Source organism: Calidris pugnax, unplaced genomic scaffold (assembly GCF_001431845.1).
Source record: "Calidris pugnax isolate Ruff unplaced genomic scaffold, ASM143184v1 scaffold4, whole genome shotgun sequence".
In the NCBI taxonomy this organism is placed as follows: domain Eukaryota; kingdom Metazoa; phylum Chordata; class Aves; order Charadriiformes; family Scolopacidae; genus Calidris; species Calidris pugnax.
The window spans coordinates 9,617,413-9,645,338 of record NW_015090781.1 but is presented as its reverse complement, the minus strand read 5'-3'; the positions used below and the strand labels follow the sequence as shown (position 1 = coordinate 9,645,338).

The window sequence follows — 27,926 nt, the reverse complement described above, 5'->3', positions numbered from 1 at the left end:
CTTGTTTTAAAGAGTGGAATTCAGCAGTTGACTCCCAGGCACAAATAACTATGTAATTACTCTGCAATCACATAGTAATTAGCATGTACTATTCATATATTGCATAATTACATGCCCTGCAGATTACATAGTAATTATATTTGTACTAAACATATAATTCTATATGCTGTATAAAAAAAACTTTGAGAGTTCACAGTTAAGATTATAGTGGTATGCTAATGTAATATAGCATTTTATATAAAAATTTTACAATTTTATGACAGGGTTGTGTTTTGGGTATCTCATCTCTTCTGCATCTGGTGTTGCTTAAACTGTGGTAGGCTGCTATTATAAGAAATGCTTGGCTCTGTTATTTTATAGTCAAATGTTGCATGTTCATAATTTTGTAATTTGTGAAGATAAGAAGAAAAAAGTTGCAGTTCATTGTGCAAGAAACTGGGATTGGGAGGGACTCGGAATATGAATGATAAATGTACAAAGGCTAAATGTACAAACCCACTGAATGTAGTTGCAGTGTATTGTGAGAGTGAAAAACAGATCTAATGCTACTTATGCATTGCTTTATTTCTGGGTAGGTTAGATACGTGGGGTAGTAGCAGGTTATATATTTTATTTGTACAATGTGAAGCACGTGCTGGTACCACGGCCCATCCTGGGCACGGTCATTTCAGGCAGTTGCAGCACCTCGGTGCAGCATCTCAGCCGAGCTGCACCATCTGTTCCTGCCATGGAAAAAGATAAAAGGTTGATTCTTGATCTGAGAATGGGAAGCGAAGTGGTAGGAAAATGGAGAAGAATGGCACTGAGGTGTGGAAGGGCCTTGGACTGGGTTTTTGGTAAAAGGTGGAAGATCTAGAAAAAAAACTTTTTTTAAGAGGAACTTAGAGCCTTAGATCATTTGAGAGGTTTTATCTTTGGCCAGCCCCCCCTGCGAGGTTGCTGCAGAGTTTTAGATATTTGCAAAATGTTTTGTTCAGTTTGCAAATTCTGTAGCAATGGGAAGTTAATGTATTTTCTTGGATCTGTGATCTTGGCATTCCTAATATCCAAAGCAGCATTACGATTATTCTTAATTGAATTTTGCATTCTAATACCAGTCGCCTTCATTTTCAAGCAAAGTATATATTGGATTTTAATATCTGGATAATGTATTGCAAAATTAAATGTGTAATTATAGTCTTAACTTTTATCTGAGATTCATTTTTTCTATAACTTCTTGTAGTGTGTGTGTCTGAGAGAGAGAGACTTACTCCTTGTTTTAAAATGTTTCTTTCACAGTCGCTTGTTTGTTAATTCTCTGTCAGCTTCTTCAGAGCTTGTAAACTTCATAAAACTTCCAGGGATGAGGTGGCATCTATAGAGCTTATAACAATGTCTTTAACTAAACGTGGAGCTCTACAGACCCTGTGGGTGGCCTTAGAGGGCTCACAGTCCTGGGGCTGCCCCTGCTTTCCTTTCTGTCCGGGTGGGCTGTTTTCCTACCTCAAAAACTGTAGTAACAGGCATGTGGCTTTTACATTCTACAGAGTACACAGATGATATTTAAATGTTGTTACCCTGGTGTAGACACCAAATGTCATTTATACCGTTCAAGGGGAAAATAAAGAAATGTCAGAGCTTTACAAAACCAGAGTTAGGAGCCCACGTTGTCGCTGTGTTCCTGTGCGATGGGCCAAATGTGTCCCTTCCAATTTACCAGCGATTTTAATAGCTTTTTAGTGAGGCCAAGTCTTACCCAATATTCATCCTGCTGATCTGCTACAAAGGAGGTGAAGTACAGCCCGCTCGGTGTAATCGTCATTTATTTGCCAGCCTTCTGATCTTAACGCATGCCTGTGCTCTTGTTGACTAATTAAGCCATTACCCTAAGAAACATAAGGACTGGTCGCAGTTTCTGGCACTGAAAGTTTTGTATGTAACAAATATATAATCAGGATCTCATTAACAGTGAAATAAACACAAACATGGAAACACGGTATAAATGTGACGCATTTCTTACTGCTGTTGTGTTGTTTTTTCTAGTGGAGCCAGTACTTTCAAAGGGGAACAATTGCTTGGATGCAGCAAAAGCTTGTAACCTAAATGATACCTGCAAGAGGTTCAGATCTGCTTACATTACCCCCTGCACCAGCAGCACGTCTAATGAAATCTGTAACAAGCGGAAGTGTCATAAGGCCCTCCGGCTATTTTTTGACAAAGTTCCCCCAAAGCACAGCTACGGGATGCTCTTCTGCTCCTGTCGAGACGTAGCCTGTACAGAAAGGAGACGGCAGACTATTGTTCCTGTGTGTTCATATGAGGACAGGGAGAAACCAAACTGCCTGAATTTACAAGAATCCTGCAAGAAGAATTACATCTGCAGGTAAGATAGCACATGGCAGGGGAGTGATTAATGAGGGACCAGAGAGAACTTTTTTGGTACTGCTGGATTTGCCAGGGCTAAGGGTCAGAATATCCACTAGGGAAAAGGATGAATCAGGGAAAAAAATCAGACGACTCTGTCCCCCTTAACAGAATCACAAAAGCCTGCACCTGGGTACAGCGTGTGCCTTCTCCAGAGCTGCTCACAGCTACTCCCTGGCGTTACGGAGGAATCTTTAAACCCCCCTGTTTAATTTTTACAGATTTTCACTGGAAACATTTTCATTAGGTGTCTCTAGTAAATGGGTATCTCAGAATGATTTTTATGTCCCATTCGTGACCAGGTGGAAAGAGACTTATTAATTATAATGGGATTTATTTTCATTGTAAACTTAATGTCTGAACACCAATAACTGGGAACACAAGCCACATGTTGGACTTTATAGATGGTCACAATGCACAGACTACTCGTGGGTTTTTTCTTTACTGGAAAAAAAGGAGTCCACGTTTGTAGACTAGATCCTACTATCTTTGTAGAGCTGTTTTAGCCTTGGAATTGTTTTATCTCCCCTCCCCTGACAAGAGTGGTGGGCTGATACAACTGGAGGGTCATTGATTCGCTGACAAACACGGTCCCTTCCCCTTCAGCCAGTTCCCTCCAGGTTGTCACACAACACTTATTCAGTGGCAGACAGGGCCTCCTCTGCCCTTAGGAAGTGCTTTATTCCTACTTAACATTGTGTATGTTTGTATTAGAATGATGTTGTGCTAATGTCATATTTATGAAGTTATGCCCAAGAATCTTGCTTATTTCTAATGTGTAATTTCCTTGTAGATTATCCAATTCTGTGAATTAGCAAGCAAGGAAATAAACACTATTGTAAAATGTCAAGGACACTGAAGATATTATATAAATCTTAGTAAGTGCTTAAATATGCCTGGTAAAACATTTACTTTGAAGTTTGTTTCTGAGATCTTCACTGCTGATCTTAAGCATTTAGCCATAGCCTCTCAGATGTGTCCAAGTGGTGGTCAGAGGTGACAAGGCGAGCAGCTCCCTATCCTCAATGGCTCAGGGAAAATCTGGAGACAGTTTCATGCTGCCCCAAGTTGGAGCAGATTTAAATCAGAGCAGGATTCTCATTTCAGTCCCATGAGTTTGCATCCAGCACCTTCCTGGCTGATGCTGTTGCAGTTTATGAAAGCTGGATACAAGTTGTCTCAGAACCACCTGTTTTCCATTTCCATGTTGTGCATTACTCTTTTTGCTTATATATTTTGTCTTCCCTATACACAGGCCCTGTTAATTAATAGAGTTACAATATCTTTACTGTGTTTTCTGCCAAATTTCCAGTGTGTTATAGTGCTAATGAAATGGGAGAGAGGATTTGATAGGGAGACTTCTTCCTATTCTTCAGGCTGTAGTGTTCAGGAATTACTTAGTTAAATTAATGCCATTACTTCTCTCATGACTGTGTTTTTCTTTGGTCAGCTTTGATCTATGTTGTCTCAGTATTTAAGTTATTAATGGCATTTTGTTTAATTTGACTTCACAAGTCTGCTGGTGTGCTTTCTCCATCGCAACGCTGCAGAGGGAAGCTTGGTACAATCTTTGCTCCTGCTGCCCTAAGTTGCAGCTGGCCCTGTATTGAAAATGGATTTCTTTAGAGGTTCTTCCTCTGTCTTCTTTTCTTTAAAATACCAGAAATAAAAAAGTTTGGAGTCTTCCAAGGCTGAGTGGGACCTGGCTTGAGGATGAGGAACAGCAGTGGTAGAAGGGAACGGGTGGGCAAATGCCTGTGGGGTCTGAGGCAGAGTCACTGAGTGCGGCGCTTAGGTCCTATGCTGGAGGGAAAGCAAGCTTGATGTGTTGCTGAGACTCATCTCATGTAGGTGTTAATACCTCCTCGGCTGTCTAAATTGCTAGTGTGTTTATTACCTTCCCTCTCTACTGTCATGGAGAGGAGAAAGCAGCAGCAGAGCTATTCCATCCTATCCATAAGACGGTGAAAGCCATTTTATCTCTGTGACTTGTTGTGCACTTAGAGGGAGTTGGGGTCATTTGTTCCCCTTCTTCCACAGGAAAACAGGGATTTGGGCAATGGAGGGGAGGAAGGGGAGACGATCTCCTCCCAGCTATTTAAAGTATTGGCACTGATAAATATCAATCTACATAGTAATTCCAGATGTGTTTAGAATAATTAAAAGCAGTAGTCAGTAGGGATATAATTCTAGCTCTGATAACTTCTATTTCATTTTGAAATCAGAAAGAGTATCAAAATGGGAGAGTAATTGGAGAATATGTTCTGCCTACTGTGAAACCAAGTCATTTAGAAACTGTTATTTGCATGCCTAATACATCTAGTAAAGCTTCTTCCTGATGCGCGTTAAGACAAAGGGGACAAGTTCTAGAAGTTTCTGAAAGTGCACTCACAAATGGTTTACAAAATGCTGCTTACTCAGAAATGCACGATTTGAATCTGCTCATACTCTGTATAAAATGTCAACTGGGCCTGTGCAAATAAGTATTTAAACATTCAGTTTAGGATGCTGTTTAAAAGCTTTTTTCTGGATGCTTATATCACTGAATCTGTTTTTGAAACAGAGTTAAGAGCAGGAAAGAGATTTGGCCAAACTGCAGGTACCACTAACTGAGATGGCAAGACGCTTTGCTTATTTTATTCTTTTTAATTCATTAATTTATCTGTTATATAACATAAACTCTCGATTAAGGGAAAGAAGAGACCAGAAATGCCAGGAAATGCAAATAAGTTTGGACTTATGTAAACAGTCCTAATTTTTGAACTTCATCAGAATACTGAATCGTTCACTTTCATTACAATTTTTCTGCTGCCTCTACTTGTATCCCAGTCCTTATCCAGCTTTGAAACTGATTGCAGTCTCTCAGGCGTGCCTGTCAATGCTCACTGAAAAGTAAAGCAAAAAAGACAAAGAGCAAAAAGAAGCCATTAGAGTTCCGTTTTCTCATGAAGATAAACAAATCTTCTAGAGTAAAGTCAATATACTGTCAAAAACTTTCACCAATGATGTTGTCCTGGAATAGCTCAAATCTATGAGGAACCATCTGTTCTGATCACTTCAGCCACCAATTAAACTTCAGAAAGTTGCCTGACATATTCTAAAAATACCATTCTGCTGTAAATGTAGGGCAGTGTGCTTCATTTTTACCACTGTCATGTTTGACAGTATTTCAAATACTATTTTCTTTGAGTAATGAAAGTGTGAGTCATTAGTTCGGTCTTTTTAATAATCGGTGTTTTGAATTTGCATACTTCCTCTGTCTCCTGGATATGGTTTTGGTTTTTTTTTGTTGTTTGTTTTGGTTTTGGTTTTTTGTTGTTTTTTTTTTTTAGAAGCCATTGCCCCTCGTCCTGTCACTGCAGGCCTTTCTAAACAGGTTCTCCCCAGCCTTCCTGTAGGCTCCCTTCAGGTACTGGAAGGCCGCTATTAGGTCTCCCCAGAGCCTCCTCTTCTTCAGGCTGAACAACCCCAGCTCCCTCAGCCTGTCCTTGTAGCAGAGGTGCTCCATCCCCCTGATCATCCTCGTGGCCCTCCTCTGGACCCTCTCCATCAGGTCCATGTCCTTCTTATATTGAGGGCTCCAGACCTGCACACAATACTCCAGGTGAGGTCTCACCAGAGCAGAGTGAAGTGGAAGAATTACCCCTCTGGACCTGCTGGCAACGCATCTTTTGATGCAGCCCAGGATGCATCTCCTTTTTCCAGGTCTCCCAGTCATTATCTGACTTTCACCACTTCTCTGCCGCATTTGAATTCTCTCTATTACGGCCGCTTACAGTCCCTCCTCACCTGCTCCTCTGTGTGTTGTTCTTCTCCTCCCTCAATATCCTGCCACAGTCCACTGACCATCTGTAATTCAGAAAATGAGAGGGAAAACACAGGTGCTACCTCCCTTTCTGCGCCTTGTAGCTGATATTGGCTACAATTCAGTTGCCCATCTACTGAGCTGGACTGCTTGGTCTCAGACTGGCTCTAGCTTTATGTGTTAAAAGGACACTTGGTGGATTTTTTTTTTCTTGAAGGACACAGTAGCATTATACAGTTCTGTGTAATGGAGCTGGATTTGCATCCCTCCGGGGTATTTATATCAGTTTGGCACTCAGAGTTGTCTGGCAGCTCCTTGAGATGATTGTTTTGCTGTGGGTATGCAAAACCAGGGCAACAACATAGTTTTTGTAATGCCGTTAAGGACATTAAAACAGGGACACTTGACTTCCAGAGACGTGCAGGCTCTGCCTGTATAGTACGTTTGGAGACCGAGTCAGGGAGTGAGCAAAAAACCTCATGTTTTGAGGCTGCCTGAGTCACCCCACACTAGATGTAGGGTGTTTGCAGTGCAATGGGGGTAGCTGGAGCTCATGCCACCTGCAAACCCCCACTGCTCTGCCTGGCTTTGCCAGGAATGGACCTGTGTCTGCACAGCACCAAGTGGGACAGGAAAAGGTGTAAAGCTACCTTTTGGCCCAAATACTGCAGCGTGCCCACAAGCTCACCTCACATCTGTAAGTGTAGCCTGAATTTGAAATATGATTTTTATATGTAGAAGTGTATGTAGGTGTGTGTATACGTGCCCACAAGCTCACCTCACATCTGTAAGCGTAGCCTGAATTTGAAATATGATTTTTATCTGTAGAAGTGTATGTAGGTGTGTGTGTATATATGCATGTATGTATATATTGCTAGAGGTACCGTATTTATTTAAGCGAAAAAAACCCAACCAGGTATGATCACATTTCAGAAAATTATATATATATATATATATATTGCTAGAGGTATGGTATTTATTTAAGCGAAAAAAACCCCACCAGGTATGATCACATTTCAGAAAACTCAAAAAAATGAGATCTGGGGGGAGCTGGGACAGAAGCTGCTGTGCTCTGCAGACAAAACATGATGGTGTAGTGGAGTATGTGAGTGGGGAATTGCTAGCCTGGAAAAAAATATTAATGCAGTCTCTGCAAAATAAGCAAAAAACCCTTTCAAGTGAAGGAAAAGTAAAGATAGAAAGTGCTGCAATATTGTATTATTTTTTCCCTTCTGGTCCCTTATATGATTCATTACACTGATGTCTTTTGTTAGCAGAGTAAAATAGAGTATTACTCTCCCCTCTCCTCATAAACAAAGGCCATTTTAAATTTCTTTCCTTTGAATAAATCTCAGAATGAATGGAGCAGTTCCTCCTTAAAACATATCCATAAATCCCTTCGGAATCCAAAAATCAGAACACCCAGCAAAACAAGACTGCTTTGTCCCTGTTAATGTGTAGATGGATCTCATTCTGCGGTGCCAGGATCTGCTTGGCCAATCCTCATTTATGCTCCCCCTCTTCTGCTTAAGAGGGTCTTGAAGATTAAAAAGCTAGCTGGATGATTGACATTTCTCCAAAAGAAGCAAAGATGCAAGGATATAGTAATTAGAAAAATGTCTTGGCTTTATTCCTGCACCCAACTTTCACTTTGCTTTGTGCTTTATCAACAAAGAGATCCTCACGCACAGGGGGTTACGCTCCAAGAAGCCGTAACTAGACAGTATCTTTATGCTGACGTCCCTTGTCAGGCAAACTTGAAACTCTCCAAGCAGCATCCCTTCAGTCAGCTAGAACCTCTGCTGATTCCTGAAACCCAGTCTCCACAAAGAGGGAGTGTAATTCTTTTGTGCCCATTATCTGCAAAACACAAGTTCTACCTCAACGTTGTCAGAGCTGTTTGAATTGGCCAACTTCTGTTGTTCATGGTATATCTTTGGCAGCATCCTGGTGTGGCTGAGGACCTGCTGGTCCTTTCTGGTTACTGTTAAGGATGAGGACAAGCCGTGGCACTGAATATTCATTATTGCCTGTTGAAAAAGTGAAAGAGGGATTAAAGTACATATGTGTGAACACACAATAAACATAAAATAAACATGGATACAAACGATTAGAGTTCTATAGGCTGAGTTTAGATACCCTGCCCTCCATGGCAGTCCCTTCTTAGCCAAAATGATTCTGTGGGCTGGAGTACTCACAGCCACCAGTAAACTTTAGCTTTCAGACCCCGGGGGCATTTGTATCATCCAAATGTGGTCCTTCATCATCGTTTTGTCTTGTTTTGTTATTCTAAGTGAGAAAGGAAAACTGCCTCTATAATATCAGAAAAAAAGAAGACTGCAGATTAGAAAGACCAGCCCGGAAGGGGCTTATGGCAGGGCAAATGTGACCCATTTTGTTTTGTGTGTTTATCAGGGGGGAAATATTAAACCATGTATGTTAAGGAAGCAGTTTCACGCATGTTTAATCAAAAATACTGAAATCCAGGAAAGTTAAATTTGGCATTAAACTTTAACAGAGATCTAAATTTGGAGCTATTCATGTTCTTATGGTTAAGCAAGCACTTAATTGCTTTGTTGGATGGGGTTCCAGCAAGAGTACTGCTACTGCTGTTTTGTTGAATTGTTAGTTGAGAGGCTTTTGTAGAGAGCAGGAGTTTTAACATCCATTGGTTTGCATGAGTAGCTCCCACCCACTAATCTGTTAAGTCTGGCAAAGAGAAGATTTTTGATCCCTTTTAATGTACACCCAGACACATGTGGCTAACTTGCTTTTTCTGGGGCAAAGAAAGGGTGTATGTATCACACAATAGCATTTGCTTAAATAAATCAAAACGTTTTCTTATTTACCTCAAATCATGTATATGCTACAGGCAAGAAGTTGCTGTATGTTTAATGTGAATAACAGAGCTTTTATATCAAGTCCATTCCCAGCGTACTTCCCCTGACGTCAGTGACTTCAGTGGATTTATTCCAGGGATGAATTTGGCTATTCCTGTTCTGTGTAGGTAAATCTTCAGGCAGTGCTAATTAAAAGAATGTCAACTGATTTTACCATTCCATTATGCTGGACTTTGTAAAGGTTATTTATATCATTCTACATCAGGCCCCAGTAAGAGAATATTTCTGGTGGCAGTTCATCTGTTAAAATAGCTGCAAGAAAATGTAAGCACTGGAACTAAAAATAAAACTTTGTTTCTCAACAGAGCAAGTGACATCCACATGTATATTTTCAAATTTTAGCATTTTAGTGTTTACTGAATAGAAATTGCATTGCTTTCATTATGCTTTAAGCAGTACCATGTTACTGATGGAATAACTGCTGGTAAGTGGAAGTCAGATGTAAATGTACCAGTATCTGCAAAGATTTCTCAGCAGAGGTGGTGGTTGTTCCCTGTGCTTTGATCATCTGCTGGCTTCAAAACAAGTGACACAGAAAAAGTTTTCTGGTGCATGTTTACAGTTGAATATAGATTTTCTATGTGAGCTGGCTGTGCCCTTTGCCTAAGATTATTAATAGATGACCTTACATTCACATGTTTGTGGTTACACTACATTTGTTCGAGCACATTCTATAAACCATTACAAGAAGCTTTTCTATTATAAAGCACACGTGACTAAGACCTCTGTTAAATTAAAACTTGACTGTATCGTTTGAATGTTCAGTTCCTTTTCTTTTGTTCCACTTTAAGCATAAATTAAAGTGGTTGTCCTGTCAGTTATGATGCTCCCTTTCTAATTAAGCATTGTGAAATGCTGGAGATGCATCTCAGTAACTGGCCATTGTGCAGCATTGCAATATTCTTCAGAATGGACAGTGTCTTTTAGAGCAACTTCTGTAGACATCTGGGTATGGCACAGGCTGTCACCTCTCAGCCTCAGGAGCCGTGTTCAGGTTTTTTGACAGTGGAGACAAGAAAACCCTCTTACAACAGCCATATCATTCTTAACTGGTAAAAATGGTTTATTTTCCAATCATTTACTGCAAATCAGTGCTTTTTGTACTAGCATTATATATACACACAGCTTCTAAAGGCAAGTAAAACGTGTTGAATAAGATCAATGCTATATTGGTTTGCTACTGCCAGAGCTTTTTGACTTGCTGTTTGATGGGGCTATTTTGTGCATGAAAAAAAGGGTTCACATAAAAGAGACTGTAATCTGCTTTTATCTGCTGTAGTTCTGATTTTATATTCATTGTCTTATTCCTGGAGTCAGAACAGTTTTTCAAGTAGCTTTGGGCTGAGTTTCAGGTGTGCTGGCTGCCTACAGCCCCTGCACGACTGAGGGCAAGGACACACTGGGCACCCTTTCTTTCCTTGAGCCAGGTCTCTGGCAGGGGGACGTGGAGCTGTTTCGTTCAGGAATGCCACCACACATATCATGGTGCCACTGAGGGATTTTCCTGTGCAAAAAGCATCCCTACGTAACCTTAGGAAACCTGATGATCCAGTGCACCTGCCAACAGAAACTTTTCTGGTAACGAGAAAACTTGTATTGGACTTTTAAGATGGTTTTCTGTCTCCAAACTCCACAATGGTTTCACGCTTGAGCCAGAAATATTCTATTGTAGTTTATTCAAGTGGTTACAGAGAATATTATTGTCACGGATGTCTTTCTCAGATACTTAGATCCACATCCTTTCATTGAGCACTCACGATATAGTTGTTAATAAACACCTAAGCATCCAGTGGCACCCTCAAGGACTTGTGGCACTAATTTCTTTGGCTTGCTTTTTGAGAGTGACAATGATTTTCTTAGGTTTCCAGCCTGTAATTCAAAGACACTCCTGTCTGCCCAGCTAATGAAGTGAGAACAACTCTATCCGTAATGCACTAGTTCTTTCCTGAGTAACTTGCTATCAAGAGACACTCTGAGGCTTAGACATCTTTAAACATGACGGTCATTTATATTTAGAAGCTTCAAATTAAACAGCATAAAGGAAATGAAATAAAATGAAAATATACAGCCTCACGGTCCTCGGAATGCAGCTAGTGGATTTGTTCATGTTATTGGAGAGATTTGGTAGAGACAGATAGACTAAATAGAAATCTTACCAGCATCCCCTGATAGAAATCACAGCCTGACGGTTCAGCCTGTCATTTTGTAGAATATTCTCAGAGAAGTGTTTTCTTTGCAGCTGAGAAGACAGAAACACATTATGCATGTTTAAAGTCAATGCAAGGAAACAGAGCCCCGCAAAACATATTTAATATAGGTTTGATTTCCTGTGGAATGCTTTCCAGATGTTCTCTCAAACAGGCTTCTAAAAAATGGTCTGAGGTAATTTTTTTGCAAACAGAAAGAGAAAATTCTGGTTTGTGTCACAGCATCTGAGAATCACTTTTCTAATTCTTTATTGCATTACCTTGTGCTCAAGATCTCCACCATATTTTTCAAAATTGGTTTTATTACACAAAAGATCAGCAGTATAAAAATATTTACATTACCCAATTGCAAATAAATCATACTTGTTTAGAATCACGTTTGAGCTTAGTAGTTTTCCTTATGCCCAAAGGAGACCTAATATATTAAATTAAAATTACTCTCATGCATGATCTTGAGTCACTTAGAGGATTTAACTAACATTGATAAACTATGAGATTAGTGCTTTGTTAAGTTCTTTTGATCTGTAGCAGACACTGTCTAAAAAGATCTAACAGGTCTCTAGCAGATAACATGAGCACAGGGAAGGGGTAACATGAACAGAAAATGGTATATAACTTACTTTTGCTTTGCATAAAATGCAGTGATAGAACATGGGTATGGGGTATATTTATTTTGGAGCACTTGTTACTCAGAAAAATTAGGGTTTTTAATAGAAGTATATAAAGAATACCGTCTTTGTACTGTTAATTTTAAAAGATAGATATGCATAGGTTCAGTTCATTTTGCATGAGTGAATTTCTAATAGTTAGCTCTGTTATCTGGGGCACTAGATGTCTAGGAGGCCCCTGGTAAACAAAAAACCTGGATTACAAAGGTACTGGCAGACCTGGTGGGGAACGTGGTACAGACAGACAGACAGACAGTTTGGGGTGAGTGTGGGTGCTCAGCTGGAGGAACCAGCTTTGGTGGGCTCCTGTGTCTGTGCCCAGTGCTCTGAGCAAGCATCTGTGATGCTCAGAGGCATCTGAATGAATCTTGTGTGGTCTTTGGTTGTTTCTGTATCCAGTTATTTCACAATCCAAATAGGCTGCCTGTACGTAATTGAGGATCGTCTGTATTTTACTTCCAGATGAACAACAACATTTTTAGAGATAAATCAAATCCAGAGTCAAATGTTTGCATGGGCTTAGGTTGCCATTTAAAATAACAAAGCAGAAGCAAAAACAGATTTAAAGCAGCTTCTTTTGGTTAGTAGCTGGTATTTGGTGTCCAGGATCCTGTAATGGTTTCTCCCAGTGTTGCAAAATATTTGGGTCTGGTGGACCTGACTCAGTGGGGCCCGTGGCTGGCCAGGGCAGGGCCATGGGGGCTGGGGACCAAGGTTGGGGCAGGGGTTGAGGCCTGGGGGGGCTGGAATGGGGTCTTGGGCCATAGCTGGGTAGGAGAAGTGCTGAGGGTGGGAAGGGACATTAGTGCACTCAGAGCCCAGACTGTCATTGTTTGAGAAGGAAGGTAGCAACCAAATAAAAAAATAACCTTTTTGCTGAAAAAAAAAATCAAATGGAGTTGCTGTTTAATAACGATATGTAAAAATGACCATTTTAAAAAACGGTCAAAATTTATAGTTGCTCACAGGTACTCGCTGGTGTGTGTATGTAACTAAGAAGGTATGAGATGTATTAGTATTACTCAGCTCTAGCATCTTTTAATTTAAAAAAAAAATGGGTCAAAGCTCTATTACTAGGTGCTGGGAGGGTCATCTCTCTTGTGATGGAGCTGCTCTGAGGCTTTTTTCGGCTCAGTGGTTGCTTGAGTTTCTTACGTAGCCTTTGCCTCGTTTTCTCACTGCCCACTCCCTGTGTGTTTATGAAACAAAGAGAAAATGGAAAGCTCTTCCAACAATGAAGCCGTTAGTTTGGCCACATACCAGCCCCTCTTGCCACTATTGCATCCCAGCAAAACAAGCACCACCCAAGCTATACGGGAGCTATTTGTAGCCACAGAGGAGGATACTGCATTTGACCCCTACGAAAGAAGAACAAGTATGTTGGCTTGTTTTTTTTTCTCTAATGGTGTCATTTATCACGATGACACATATTCATTGACTTAGTCTGAATTTTTTCAGTGTCAGATTTATACTACTTTGCTGCTTTGAATATTGATGCAGCACTTCCCTTACGTGACTATACTGTGTCTGCCAAATGGTGTCTAGACGCTAGAGCAGCTTTGACTAATTAGTGTTGTCACCCCAGTCACTCAGCTCTGGCATTTACGTACTCTTTATGTTACTGCTGTCGAACCATAAGTAGGTATCTGAACGCAAGCAGCAATGTAAAGAGAGGTGGTAGTGAGCATGTCCCATCTTCACTGAACATCACCGAGGTGGGCACAGAGGAGAGCAGTCATCTACAGGGCAAGTAGTGGCAACCACCCACCTGGACATCCCAGTGTATGTGCGTGTGGTCAGCTGGAGATCCAGGTTCAATGTCCTGCTTGGTCTGAAGATCACTGATGCAAGGGCAAGGCTGCGAGAGAAGACCTCTCTCTCTCAAGGCTCAGCCCCTGTGTACCAGCAACTAAAGCCAGAGAGAAAAAAAAGAACTACGAGAAATCACCTCCTGCCAGCCCAGAAAAAGTGGTATTTCCTGGGGAGGACTCATGGCTGGTTTGTAGAGCTGCCTTCCAGTAGGATGTGATTTACAACTGATCCAAACTAAAAATGGAGTTTCAGAATTTTTCTGCAACTTCATCATTTATATCATGCTTTTAAATGTTGCACCAGTACTGAAGCTGGGTTGGCCAACTTGAAAGAGGGAGAACTGATAAATATCAAAGATAATTTCAGAACATCAAAGAACTTTTACAAAACCTTGAGAGTAAAAAATAGTGAAAACTGAATCAATGTTGCCTACGCAACAGGCTGTGCTAATATAAAATCAAGTTGCCTCAAAAATTATATGCAGATTAAAGACAATGCTGCTATTAACAAAGATTATTTGTAAGCACAATTTAAAAGTTTTGATTTATCCTGCTGAGTATTTGAAGAACCACTATCATAAGGAAAACAAATTAACTTTGTTTTCTTTGTATTTTTGACTGTTACAAATTATTTTACTGGTGCTAATACAAAGCATTAGAGAATAGCAGTATCCTGCTGAGTATTTGAAGAACCACTATCATAAGGAAAACAAATTAACTTTGTTTTCTTTGTATTTTTGACTGTTACAAATTATTTTACTGGTGCTAATACAAAGCATTAGAGAATGGCAGGTTTGGGATTTTTTTCTCTTCTTCTCAGACAGTTTGTTGTTTGAGCAGATTTTCTTTGAATTTGCCAATAGGATTATTCTTATTTTTTCAGTTAGTGGTATACAAAATATTTAAAGCAAGCTTTCCCAAAGATCTGCATTTTACTTTGAGGAGATTTTCCAGGGCTAAGATAGGACTTTGTGGGGTTTTTGCCTTACAAAGAGAGGAATGTCTTTCAAGAAAGAAGATTTCAGTGTAGTTCTCTTCAGTTCCTTTTCTTTATGCAAAGGAAAGGAAAAAAATCATTAATGCTGCTGTGTACAAAGAGGATTTGTGATTCTTCAACACACACAAAAAAAGAAATTAATAGTTCCTTTTAAATTTGGTCCTGCTACTTGTTATTACAATAGAAAGCTGCCTGTCTCCATCCAGCCATGTAGCAAATAGATACATATATGTACATTGCATAGGTGAAATTCTGCACACTTGAAGGCACAGGTGTTGTGAATTCTGTTTGTTCTCTAGATGACCAAACTGCTCACTCAGGGGTTAGACACCTACCCACCAGTAACTACCTACAAGTCGCTTCCTGCTGTAGTTAGCACAGTATGTGTATTTTTTATAGCACCGCCGTCATCTGATTGATCTTTTTAAGCATCCCTAAAAGGATTGTCTCTTTTACCCAAACAGTTCTTATTATCATGTGCAATACTTTAGGATAAATGATTCTGTGTTCCTAATTAGGCTAATTGTCTCTCTCTAGATAAAGAGCAGTACCACTGCTTTGGTGTTGCTGATGAGCACACTTTCATCAGTGCCAGTCTACTGGAAATGTTTGGGGCTAGATCTTCAGTGAGTGTTAATCTGCAGATCTTCACTGAAAAAAATGGAGTTATTTTATGGCAGATGGCAGTCTGTCTCTGTTTTTATTTGCTGGCCTTAACTTTACCTCCAGTGGAAATGCACCCACATAAATACCAGGTGTAGTTAACAGCTCAGGAGAGAGTGAGAACTCCAATAGTATGGAGTTTGGATGGCTCGCTAGGGAGGAGGTGTATGATGATGTCCAGTAGTGCCTGGTCCAGAGCTATCTGAACTATATTTGGCTTATGAAAACTTAAATGTGCAACATTGTCAGATCATTACCTTTTATGACCACAAAAATTCTTTGGAAATTAACATAGAAATCAAGCTGTAGGCAAAACAGATCAGCAGAGCAATTTTTAGCCTCCTTTAGGGTTTACAACAAATAAATTCTTTAAGCAGACTGGGTAGTAAATGACTGGTGTTATTCTGTACTTATCAGTCCTTAAAAACATTTAGAGAAGAGGAATGTAGTAAATGATCTCTGGACCAATGCACCTAATAATCTAACGGAAAACTGGACGTTTAAGAATAATGAAATGGTCACAAGAAATGTTTTTCAGGATTATCAAGATGCTTATTGTATAATTGCGTCTCCAAAAAGATTTATTTGTGGTCATGTAAATAATTAAATCTAAGGAGCTGCTTTATTTTAGAAACACAAAAAATACTGCATGTACAGCAGGCTTGCGCTTTCTACCATGGCAAATGTTTTTCATACTAGATAGATGTAATAGCTTCTCTTCTGTCCTAAAACAGACTTCATCCAGGTATTAGTAGAATTTGTAAAATCCTTAGAAACTGTCAACTGTCTTTGTTCCCAGTTGCTCAGAAGGCTGGATCTGAGCCACTATCTTAATTATTGACTGAGAGAGGAATCACTGCAGTGACATAGGGTTTCCTTGCCCAGATTATCTTCATGGTGCTGCTATTTATCTCTTCCCATACCTTGCAATCCATTTCTTCTCAGCCTGTCCCCTGGTAAGTACAGTATATATTCACCAGCAAAGTAGAGATTTTATGGAAATTTAGAAATTTATGTATACATATAGGGCACCTTGAAGGATTGATGGAGACCTTGACTTTTTAAAGCTGTTAAAGGCAACTGGGTACAGAAGTCCATCTCAAGGTTATATGGTTAAATAAGGGAAGGAAGGGAATGAACAGCTTACAGTTGACTGTGGTTTGAAGGCAACCATGAATTTGCTGGTGTCAGTCCAGTCAGTGAGGGATGGAACTAAAAAGAGGTCATGAGAATAGCTCAGATAAATTCAGGTACAGTTTGCACACAGTCTATTTATAGGATGCTTTCTCAAACTAAGCCTGTGAATCTTTTGAAGTTTGCCCATCACTACGTTCAGGCCAATTAATGATGCACATCCAATCCCATTCTGAGATAGGTAAAACAATAAAGCAAACAAAGATAATTAGTCTCTGGAGCACGTAAGCAAATAAAATAAATCTCTTGCAAATCACTTGTTTGTGCTAACTTCTGTGGTTTTCTTGCAGAACTGAAAAAGAGCATTTATGTTGCAAATCTGCGTAATGCTAAAGCAGTGCTGAAAATGCATAGCTTATACTATTCTGATTTTGAGAGGGCTTTGCAAAGATTAAGCACCTGATCCTGAAACATCACTGGGAGTTGTTACATGCAAAACAAAAATTTTCATCCTTTTTTTCCACAGAAAAGGAGATTGAAGTTGGGAGGTTAAATAATATTTTTCATGGAGGTAAAGGTCTAAATTACACTTCATGAATAAACAAAAGCCACTGCTCCGAGTTTGCAAGTCTAAATGAAAGCACTAGTGGAGGTGAGGAGAGCAGGCCAAGGTGGGCAGGAGAGCAGCCCAGTTGGATGTGGGACCTTGACCCACCTCAGTGATGCCTCTCAAATTTTACAGACCTGGATGAGAGCATTATGTGGCCTTTAATGCATGAATAACCAGAAGACTTCCTGGCTGTTAGTCCTGTTCTTGTTTCCCAATGTAGCAGTGATCTGTTAGATGCAATACAGCTTCAGTCCTTGTCTTAAAGCACTTTCTGCAAGTAAGCAGTGCTCTTCCCCTCTTAGACATGGGGTGTGTGAGGTACATGAAGATAATATAGCCATTCAGCAGCAGAACTCGATACAGAGCATGTGTTCCCTTCTTCTCAGCCCTGGTCTCAATACTGTAGACTTTGAATAAATGCACATTTTACAAGAACAAATAGATTCTCAGTACCATGGCTCCTGGGGGGCTGTGGAGCCAACGCCAGCTGGTTCTGCAGGCGGTCCAGAGCAGGGGTAAGCCCATTCCCTGGAAACTCAGGGCAGTATCAAAGCAGGTCCTGCCTCAACTCATGTAGTAAGAGGAGTCTATGAGCACAAACATACAGTTTTGTGTAATCACTAAAACAGCAGAAGCTGTGTTCTGACTCTGTAGAGTAACAGATTCCAGTTAGAGTTCAGATCCATGCAAAAGGACTGCTCTTAGGATAAAATCACTCTTTGTCTTTTTTTTGGCATGAAAATCCAGAGCATTTCTTTTAGTGAAGGGCAGGCATTTCCCTGTTGTTCTGTCCCTTTTTACTGTTTTCTTACACTTTTTTCTTCTGCCTTCAAAAATGGATTCTGGAGAGAGATGTGCCTTAGAAAGACAGTCTCACGAGCTGAAATGTGTCCAATGTATATTTAAGTTAAAGAATATTAAGCCTTGTCCAAAACCAAAAAGAGTGTAAAAGGTAAGAATGCCTCGAGGCTTGATTTTTAAAGATATGCATTTTTCTTCATGTTGCAGATCTCGCCTTGCAGATTTCTTCACAAACTGCCAGCCCGAGTCACGGTCTGTTAGTAGCTGTCTGAAGGAGAACTATGCTGACTGCCTCCTCGCTTACTCTGGGCTGATTGGTAAGAAGGCAGGGGAGGGTGGGGGCTTGCTCAGCTTAAGAAAAACACCCAAACTGTATTTTGAAGGCCTACATGAAATAAAAACTGTGGAATATAATACTCTTCAATATAATACTAGGCAAAATTCTCCACCTAAGGGTATCGGCCCTTTTTTATCTTCCGGAGATTCCTGGGGTAAGTTTGTACATTGCAAGGAAATTAAGGATAGAAGATAAGGTGATTGAGTGAAATAAATTCAAGCTAACAAAGTAAAGCTAATTAAGACGGTTGAATTTGTACAGGATGGTGAAGCAGAAAGTTTAAAAGAAGTGAAACGGCAGCTTGGTTGATTTTGCAGCTGTCATCACAAGGTTGGGTAAATACCTTTTGGTCTTCAGGGGAAGTCTGCAGGACACGCGAGGAATGAGACAATAGACCAACCCAACCATGTTTCACTTCCAGCTGCTATTATTTCCATGACGTCCTTCGGTCCACTCTAAATGTTTTCTAAGATGCCTGTCCATGGAGGTGAACTGAGACCAAATTTATCTTCTGAAATCTCCTTCCCTCCCCAACATAATTAGTTTTGTTTGCTGTCACCTTCCTGACTGTCAACAGGCACAAGGCTGCTTTTATGCAAGCCAGATTCTATACACCACCCGCAGCATTTCATTCCTGAAAGAGAGAGATCATCTCAGGAAGGTGAACTTGTAGAAATACCATGGTTGGGCAATAAAGAATAAGTGAATGTCAAAATTCTGAAACAAACAAATTGTAAAGGCCACCAGATAAGATGTTTTTAAGCTTACAGCCTGCACCTGCTGCGATGCAGTAATATCCCCTTCTGTTGGGCATGAAGGTCCCAGCTGAGGCCCTGAAGCAGATCCTGCTGTTAAATAAATGTCTCTGGAGATAATATCCAAAATAAAATATTTCTAAAATAGGTTGGTTTTGCTGAAAAATGACTGAAAGCTATATTCACTGGCTTATTGTTATCATTCTTACTACTCTAGCAGCTAACAAGTGAGGTAAGTCCCTGTGGCAACTGGTAAAATAAGATCTGATGGTTTCAAATGATAAGCTTTTACGACTTAAGAGATGAAGACAGTATGCAAAGGGTATAACAGATGAACAGTTATGACAGAATGTCATTTGATTCTAAAACAAAGAATTGAATAGTCTTGAAATCTGATCTAGTCAATGACATGAAGAAGTCTAGCTGCTGGCAAAGAGTAATTGTTACTAATAGATACTTCAGGGTAAGACCCGCTGAGAAGTTCTTGCTGGACCTAGTGAATTTTGCTGGCAGTTTTGTTGGATCCATTTTTCGATGTAAGCCCAAGGGTGACCCAGTTCCAGTAGTCAGGTGTTTCTGTGTTACTGTGGATGACCGTGCCGCAAAACTGTCACACATCAGAAATGTGGAACGGATCCCTAAGGAGTTGAAATCAATAGGAGATCTAAATTTCTAAGGGAAAAATAATTATTTGTCTTCCTTCCTGCTAGCCCCTAGACACATGCAAAAAGGTGGGTACTGACTAGTGTTACGAGAGCTTTTACTTGGTAATACTTCTGATAAACCAAGGAAATTACCACAACAAAACTTTTATGTGCTGAAGCAGTAAATTCCTGCTTCTGATATCAAGCTGATATAAAAGTGGAGTAAATTATGTGAAGATCATCAAATTTGTAAGATGCTGAAATAGAAATCAGAGGTACAATCTCTCAAATATGTGCTTAATATATAAAACACAGGAAGAAGAGATAGATAGACTGTGGGTAAGAAGCTGTCACAGATCCATTCATTCATTAGAGCCTCAGGATCTCCAGGTGTTTTAATTAAGATAAAATATTGTTCATTAAGATAAAAAATTATTTCATTTAGCCAAATGTAGCAAAATTGTGCCTCCATAGAGTTTGTTCAGGAAATTGAGGATTCTCGATGGAGGGTACAGGGGATGTGATTCTGCTGTCGCATACATTGATGTAAATCAGAGTTAACTTCACTGAAATTACTGGAATCCCACCGGAAATAAATTACTTAAGTGGGAATAGAGTTAGGGAGTTTTTGTATCAGGTGCTTTACCAGTTAAATGGGGAACAGTCTATAAAGGATTCTTTAAGGTTTGCATCAAGATGCTATATGTATACCATTTTAAAGTATATTTTACAGGAATTTTGAAAATCTTAATTCATTGCTTTAGACTCTTTGTTATAGTAATAGGTAAATTCAGATTTTAAAAAAAAATTAAAGGAAACCTATAAAAATTATTAAATGTAGAATAAGATTGAAGATAGCTGTGTTTGAGATGCAGTGCTTTGGCTACAGCCTAGTTAAGCCATCTGGACCTGTCCACACTCCTACATCAGTTAGGTATTGCTCTAACTGCGGACTTCAAGACCTGCCTTATCATTCACTTTCTGACACCTTTTCACTTGTTTTCTGTAAAATCCATCTAATTTCCCTGAGATTCCCAGGAATTACATTAGATTTTATGTGAATAAACTGGAGTTGCATTGGGCCAAAGGAATTTAGCCACATGCCCCTCCTCCTGGACTTACCATGCATCCCCTCATTCTTAATTGGCCCTAATTTGAGCAACCTCTTAGTTGTGTTCAGGTCAAGTCTGCTTCTGTCTAAAATATGGCGACCCAACTGCCTGCTACTGAGACTGTCACAGAAATATTTGATAGAGAGAGCGCAGAAAACCAAGCGTGTCCTATTTTACTGCCAACCACCATGGTTTCTCTGATCCGTTAGTGTCCTTCAGCAGAATTTCCAAGATGCCAGCTAGCGGGGGGAAGAGGGGAAGGCACACGCATTGCAAGGAAAAAAGAAAATCCACCCCAGGAAACCAAGCATATAATCCGCTTGGGTTCACATCTGCCCCCAGGTTTAAATGACAGGCTGATTTTCTACTAGCTGCTCTTTCAGCCACTCTGTTTTTGCTGGATGTACAGTTTGTGTGCTGTGTGTACACATTCCTTGTCCTGTCTTTTCTGCATTCATCAACCCCAAAAGTAGCTTCATATCTGTTACACTTTTAGCCCCTGTCTTGACCCATTTTATTACTTTATTGCCTCTTCATGATAAGAAAGTCTTACCTCAGTGACCTTTTTAATTACCTCAATACTTTCCTGGTTTTTTAACCCTTAACTAGGCATTTGCTACTTAGCCTTTTCTTTTTTTTTTTAAGCCTACTGTTTTCTTTCCATTTGCAAAATCCTCTTGATTTTCATTTTCTCTCACTTCTTTTCAGATTATGTTACATGGTTGAAATAGTGTACTGAACCATCAAATGGATAATGGCCAGATATTTTCATTTGGACAGATATTTTCATTTGTTTTATTTTAATTTAACATCATTCCTCTTCTTATTTATTTACTGTCAAGTTTCCATTAATAGTGCAAATTATGTTTGCCTATTTTACTAAATTCTCTGCCTCTGCTTAATACATCTTGACCTGTGCTATTTACTCACGTGCTTATCTCATGTAGAATGTGAGCAATCATTACTGCAACTATCTGTTAAAAGCTGGAAGTAGATAAAGGTGTGGGATTGCATTCTAATTTAAGAACATCCCAAAACAAGACAAAAGATGCTTTTTGTGAGTTTGGCAGTGGGACCGCATTCATTTTCACATACATTACTGCCTTTCTCAGGCCAGCCCTTAATGACTCTTCTCCTTTGTCTCCCATGTCATGTATGAAGCGATTTGCATGTTGGTCTGTTCAGTTCCCAGCTCTGCCTGGTGTCTGAAAGGCTATTTGATGTCATGCTGTGATTTGTGTTATTTCTAATGTTTCTTTTTTAGTTTGGTGTTTCGTAGCACTTTCCTGTGTGTTACTGCAGACTCTGGGACCCTGGACCCACGGACCAAATTTTTTCTGCTAGTGTACACTTTGGGTCTCTTTATATTTGTCCTTCATCTATTCTGTCTAGTGACTACTTTGATGTCAGTTTTGAGGAGATGTGATCACGCTGCCTCATGATACCAAGAATGTAGATTACCTAGTGAGGAACATGTTTCCTGAAAAAGCTGTCATCAGTACGAGTCTGGAATACCCTCCCTTTTTTATTTATTTTTTCCTCTTTGATCAGAGAAATAAAATAAAGTTTCAAACTTCTCGATCCTTAGGGGAGTTTGAAATCTGACCTGCTGGGGTGATGTCTTCAGTGAGATTACTGGTCTAAGTGCTGATCATGTAACAGTTGCCTGACTGATGAGCAGTTGCTGTTTATCTTTTAGGAGACAAAAGGAATTCTTTGGTTTCATTTCATTCTTGGTAGCCTTGAGTTGACACATAAATGTGCCAATATTTACCCAAGAATTTGTAACAGAGTTAGAGTGAAGCTGCGGTTGCAAGTTGTTGACGATGTTTAGGAAACAATCACTGTATTGAAAACGCAGTGACACAGCAAGATGAATAGTAATTTTATTACCTGCAAGCAATCTACTGTAGTGTTTTATGCATGTTCGTTAAGTTTTTCCTTTGTTCACTGTTAGTAGTCCCTAACGAGCACCTTGGGGTCAGTGCTCCTCCAAGACATATTAGGGCTCCTCACAGCGTGACTGGTGTTCTCCTCGCTCATGTGCTTCAGAGCTGTTTCTAGGCTGGCTGCAGACCCAAGGAGGAAGCTCAGGTCTGCATGTCTAGCTTCAGCCATTTATTTGCAGTTTAGGACAACAATGAGGAAAAACACAAGCGAGGAAAAAAATTGGATTTTTAGAGTGCAACTCTAAGGTCCCACCTATGTTTGATTTAGCAGCAAAGCCCTTTGAAGAGGTTCCCACCTTCTCCCAATCCATCCTTGTCGTTTGTCACAGTTTTCCACCTGTCAGTTCTGCTGATGCAGCTCTCTGCGGGAATGCAATCTAAACCTTTTGGGAGGAAAAGAACAGGTCTTTAATGCGTGAGTCACGTTACAGTCCCTAAAGTGCCAGCATTCAAACAGCCAAGGGTGTAAAATACAGCACAGGGCTGGGTGTCCAAGGGCAGAGGCAGCCAGGTAGGTCTGGGAGTCAGAGCCCTGCCACGGGTCTGTATTGTGAATCCAGCTCTGAATACACGACTTACCAAGTGCTGTCTGTTCTCTTCTTAGTATGGAAACAATATTTCAGTACAAAAGTTGCTCACGGTGCTGCACTTCCCTCTTTGTTCATAGGCACAGTGATGACACCAAACTACATAGACTCAAACAGTCTGAGCGTTGCCCCGTGGTGTGACTGCAGCAACAGCGGAAACGACATAGATGAATGCGAGAAATTTCTGAATTTCTTCCAGGACAATACATGCCTTAGTGAGTACAAAATTAGATGTCTTTAAATATGTTTCAGCATGTTTACCAGAATTTCTTTACCGTTTAAGTATGTCGCGTTACATCGAGGCTGTCTCTTTGCGCTTTGTAAGGCACGGTTCTGCTGTAGGTGTAAGAATTAAACAGATGAGCAAATATGCCTGATACTGTGGTTTATGGCAAAGATTGCAAACATGAGAAGCTCTTGGAAAAAAATTCAAATAACAAATTTGTGTCCAATAGAAATATGTTTACAACACAGATCATGTTCGGACCCAAAAAGTCAGGCAGCATCTGTACCAAAAAATTGCACCACCTAAGGGGCTTCTGTATAATTTTAGAACTTCATATAAAAAAGACATGTAGTTTATGATATGAAGGATTTGCTGTAGGTAAGTATAAATTGGATTGTGTTTGCAATTTATAGCCAAGCTTCAGGTTTTTTAGGCTGCTTGATCTCAGATGCCTGGTTTTAACACAGGTCTGACTGGTACCTATTTTCAAGATTTTGTTAAATTATTGATTTTCTTTTTCAGTCAAACTCACTTCCAAATTAGGGACTATTATAAAATTCAGAATGGCTCAGTGGAGTCGATTTTGGCAGGTTCTCTTTTCAAATTTCCTGTCTGCCTGGAGCAGCATAATTGGATGATGTGCAGCGTGCATCAGAGTTTTAATTTCAGATAAATGAGGAGACCAAAAGAGCTTGGCTTCCCTAGCCTAGCAGAATAGAAGTTGAAAGGATACGTGATTGTTCTTTGAAATTGCATTAGAGGGGCAAGCCCAGGGAGGGAAAAGGATTACTTAACCTAGAGGACAATGTTGGCACAAGATCAAAATTGGAGGTGTCGGCCATACGTATTTAGGCTCGAAATTGGAAAATTTTTAACCATCAAACTAAAGTTAAGAAATAGGCTTCCAGCAGTAGTTCTGAGGGTAAAAAGTTTTTACTGGTTTCAAAAGTCAAGTTTCATTTGGCTTATGAAAAGAAGCCTGTATCATTGCTTTTTTCAAAAATAGCGAATGAACTTGATAATCCAGACTGTCCCATCCAGCCCTATATACTTGAGCTAATGCTAATGCAGGTTCAGTCTGTATTTTAGTATAGTGGTCTGAAAATCTCTGTTGGCAGCTTCTCAACAGGCAGCATGTTGTGAAGACATGGGGAGGTTTGTGTAGAAAAAGTGAGTGACTTGAGTTGGTATTTGATACACTATATTTTAAGCTTTGGAAGAATGAATCAATTGCTCAAGATAATTTAACAAAACAACCCAGAAAATAATTCAGGCTGTGATTAGGTAAAAGTTAATAATATAGTATCAAAACTTCTTCAAAACTAATGGGACTGGCATTTATATATGCTGCAATACATCAGATTTTATTCATTTGTGAATGTATTAATTGCTAGAATGTTACAGGTTCCTTTTAGAACATAAAGACAGAGTGATCCCCTGTCCTTTCTTTTGCTATCAGTATAAAATCATTAATGAAGACAAATCAAAGACATTAGAGGTTACTGTGAGACAAATTATAGTCATCCTAGCTGTAAGAGATGTCTTCTTCATGAAGAAATTAAAGTTTTTTCTGGTTTCATAAAAAGTTTTTTCTCTTACAGAAAATGGGGAAAGTTCTGATTTTTTTTTTTAATTGTTATTGTCCTTAATGGGCCTTACAGTGCCTGAAGAAAATGTCATTTGTTTATTGGATGAGATTAAAATCCCTCCTACTTTTTTTAGACCAAACAAAAATCCTTTTTTCACAATGGGATGAAACTAGGAATTTTTTACTAAAGTATATTTCCCCTTCAAACTGGAAAATAAACAAGTGATTTGGGGCATTTACAGAAGATATGGAAAACTTAGCTTAAATGTTTATTCTATATTGAAAGTGGAATAGCTGAGACTGTACCCTGAGGGCCAGGGGGCTCAGAAAGCAGGAGACCCATGATCCCATTCATACTGAGCTCCATGTGGAGCTGGGATATGAAGCCGAGTTTTCCATGTCCCCCATACACACCTGAAATCCTGGTCCTGTGTGCACTTGCCTAGAAGCTCCCCTCTAGAGCTGAAAAGCCTTTTGCAACAGATGGTAAGCTGAAACTAAAGTGGAAGTTTTGATTTCCAAAAGTGGATGTGAAAATTCAAGTGAAAATTCCGGTCTGTTTTAACAATTACTCCCAATAAAGACAAAAATTGTACTGTCTATCTGTTCAAAGGATTTGCGCACATGTGTTTTATACTGCAGTAAAAAGAGTTGACAAGTAGGAGAAAAAGCATAAAGCACTGAGTTAGTTAATAAAAATTATTGAGAGGACCTTTATTTGAGCAGTTAGACACTTGAAGCACCTCCTTGCAGTCATTATTTTTTTTGAAATATGTATGAAAATTATATATTAAAATACATATTTAAAACATCTGTTTGAAATATTACAAAAATATGAGGAGGAATGGAACACCTCTCCTATGAGGGAAGGCTGAAAGAGTTGGGGATGTTAATCCTGGAGAAGAGAAGGCACTGGGGAGACCTTATTGCAGCCTTTCAATATTTAAAGGGGGCTTATAAGAAAGATGAGGACACACTTTTTAGCAGGTCTTGTTGCGATAGGACAAGGGGTAAGGTTTTGTACTAAAAGAAGGTAAATTCAGGCTAAATACAAGGAAGAAATTTTTTACTCTGAGGGTGATGAAACCCTGGCACTGGTTGCCCAGAAAGGTGGTAGATGCCCTGTTCCTGGAAACATTCAAGGTCAGGTTGGATGGGGCTCTGAGCAACCTGACCTATTTGGAGATGCTCCTGCTCATGGCAGGGTGGTTGGACTAGATGGCCTTTAAAGGTCTCTTCCTACCCAAACTATTCTATGATTCTATGAATCTGTCATAAAATCATAGAATATCTCTAGTTGGAAGGGACCCATAAGTATCATTATGGTGGTGCAACTTCCCCATTAATAAATTCTGAATTTCTGATAAATCTTAACTGTGTTAAATGTTTCCATCTGCAACAATCACCAAGTAGGAGTCTATGAAATAATTAAAGAAGATTAATTGTAAAGATCGCTTTTACTTAGAAAACTGAAAGGATTGTATATGTTTCTGTGATCCTTCTTGCAATAATGGAAACAAAGAGTTACAGTTAATTTAGAAGCCATAGGAAAATACTGCTTTATTTATTGCCTTATTCATGTAAAACCAAGAAAAATATCATTCCACTCTTCCCACTTTGTCTCCATCAACCCAGCTGATTCTTGTGTCTTTTACAAATTCTTCTCTTTGCATGTTGCAGTTCTAAGAACTAATATCAGAATAAAATACATCTTTTTTTTTTTTTTAGATGAGAATTAAATGTAAATTATTTTATAAGGCAAGGAATACCACTGAGAAGAAGTATTAATAACTTCCACATATTAGTCCCCAGTGAAATTGTTTGATTTCTTGTACAAAGAATTTGAAATAAGAAATCCCTAAATCCATGTTGAATCCCTAAAGACCTGATTAAAACTGTTTTTCTATTTGTTTATAAAAAACCCCAACCAATTTATTCTTGCCATAAACACACTCTTTAATCCCATGAAACTATGATAAGCTTTTTAACTTTTATATTCTAAAGTTTTAGTTTAAGTATGCTTCCCTCACCTAATTATGCAGATTTTGATTGAAAACTGTAAGGAAAAGATTGTCTTAGTTAAACCATTTTTTAGTTACAGGCATATTAGTTTTACTGCAACAAGCTGTAGAAATAAATTAATCTTTTGCCAGCTCTCTGTTTTTAGTTTCCTATGTAACATCACCTCCCTGAATTAGGACATAACATTGAAACTGTATTTTAAATCTTAAAAGTGAATTTTTGAGGCTTTTGGATGGTAACAAATATGATTACAGTAAGTCCTAGAGCTTCTGTCAAGAATTACTGGGAACATTACAAAGAGGAGGCTGCACCAGATAATTATGTGACCCCAGACTCTCAGTTCATGTTTCTGATATGTTCAAAATTAAGACACATTTTTCAGCGTAAAAATTGAATTTCTATAAATATGCATTTTCAGTGGAATAATAATAGCAGTGATTAAAAAGTCAGTTCTGCATTCTGCTGTTTGTTTAGGAGTAGAAAATTGCCTGTGATTTATTTTTACAGAAAATGCAATTCAGGCCTTCGGCAATGGTACTGATGTGAACGTGTGGCAGCCGATCTTACCAGTACAGACCACTACAGCCACAACTACAACAGCTTCCAGACTTAAAAACACAGGTTCAGAGACCACCAACAATGAAATACCCACCCACAACGATTCACCAGCATGTGCAAACCTGCAGGTAAGAGAGTCATGTACTTGT

At 39.4% G+C, this 27,926-nt stretch overlaps 1 protein-coding gene across 1 annotated transcript in view; it reads left to right on the top strand.

Annotated features, from left to right (window-relative positions):
• Positions 1-27,926, top strand: part of GFRA1 (GDNF family receptor alpha 1) — a 153,273-nt gene that overhangs the window by 98,234 nt on the left and 27,113 nt on the right. Inside the window, exons 4-7 of the mRNA XM_014959897.1 lie at positions 2,023-2,362; positions 18,207-18,316; positions 23,464-23,598; positions 27,727-27,905. Coding sequence (XP_014815383.1) covers positions 2,023-2,362; positions 18,207-18,316; positions 23,464-23,598; positions 27,727-27,905 — 764 coding nt within the window. The remainder of the gene's footprint in view (positions 1-2,022; positions 2,363-18,206; positions 18,317-23,463; positions 23,599-27,726; positions 27,906-27,926) is intronic.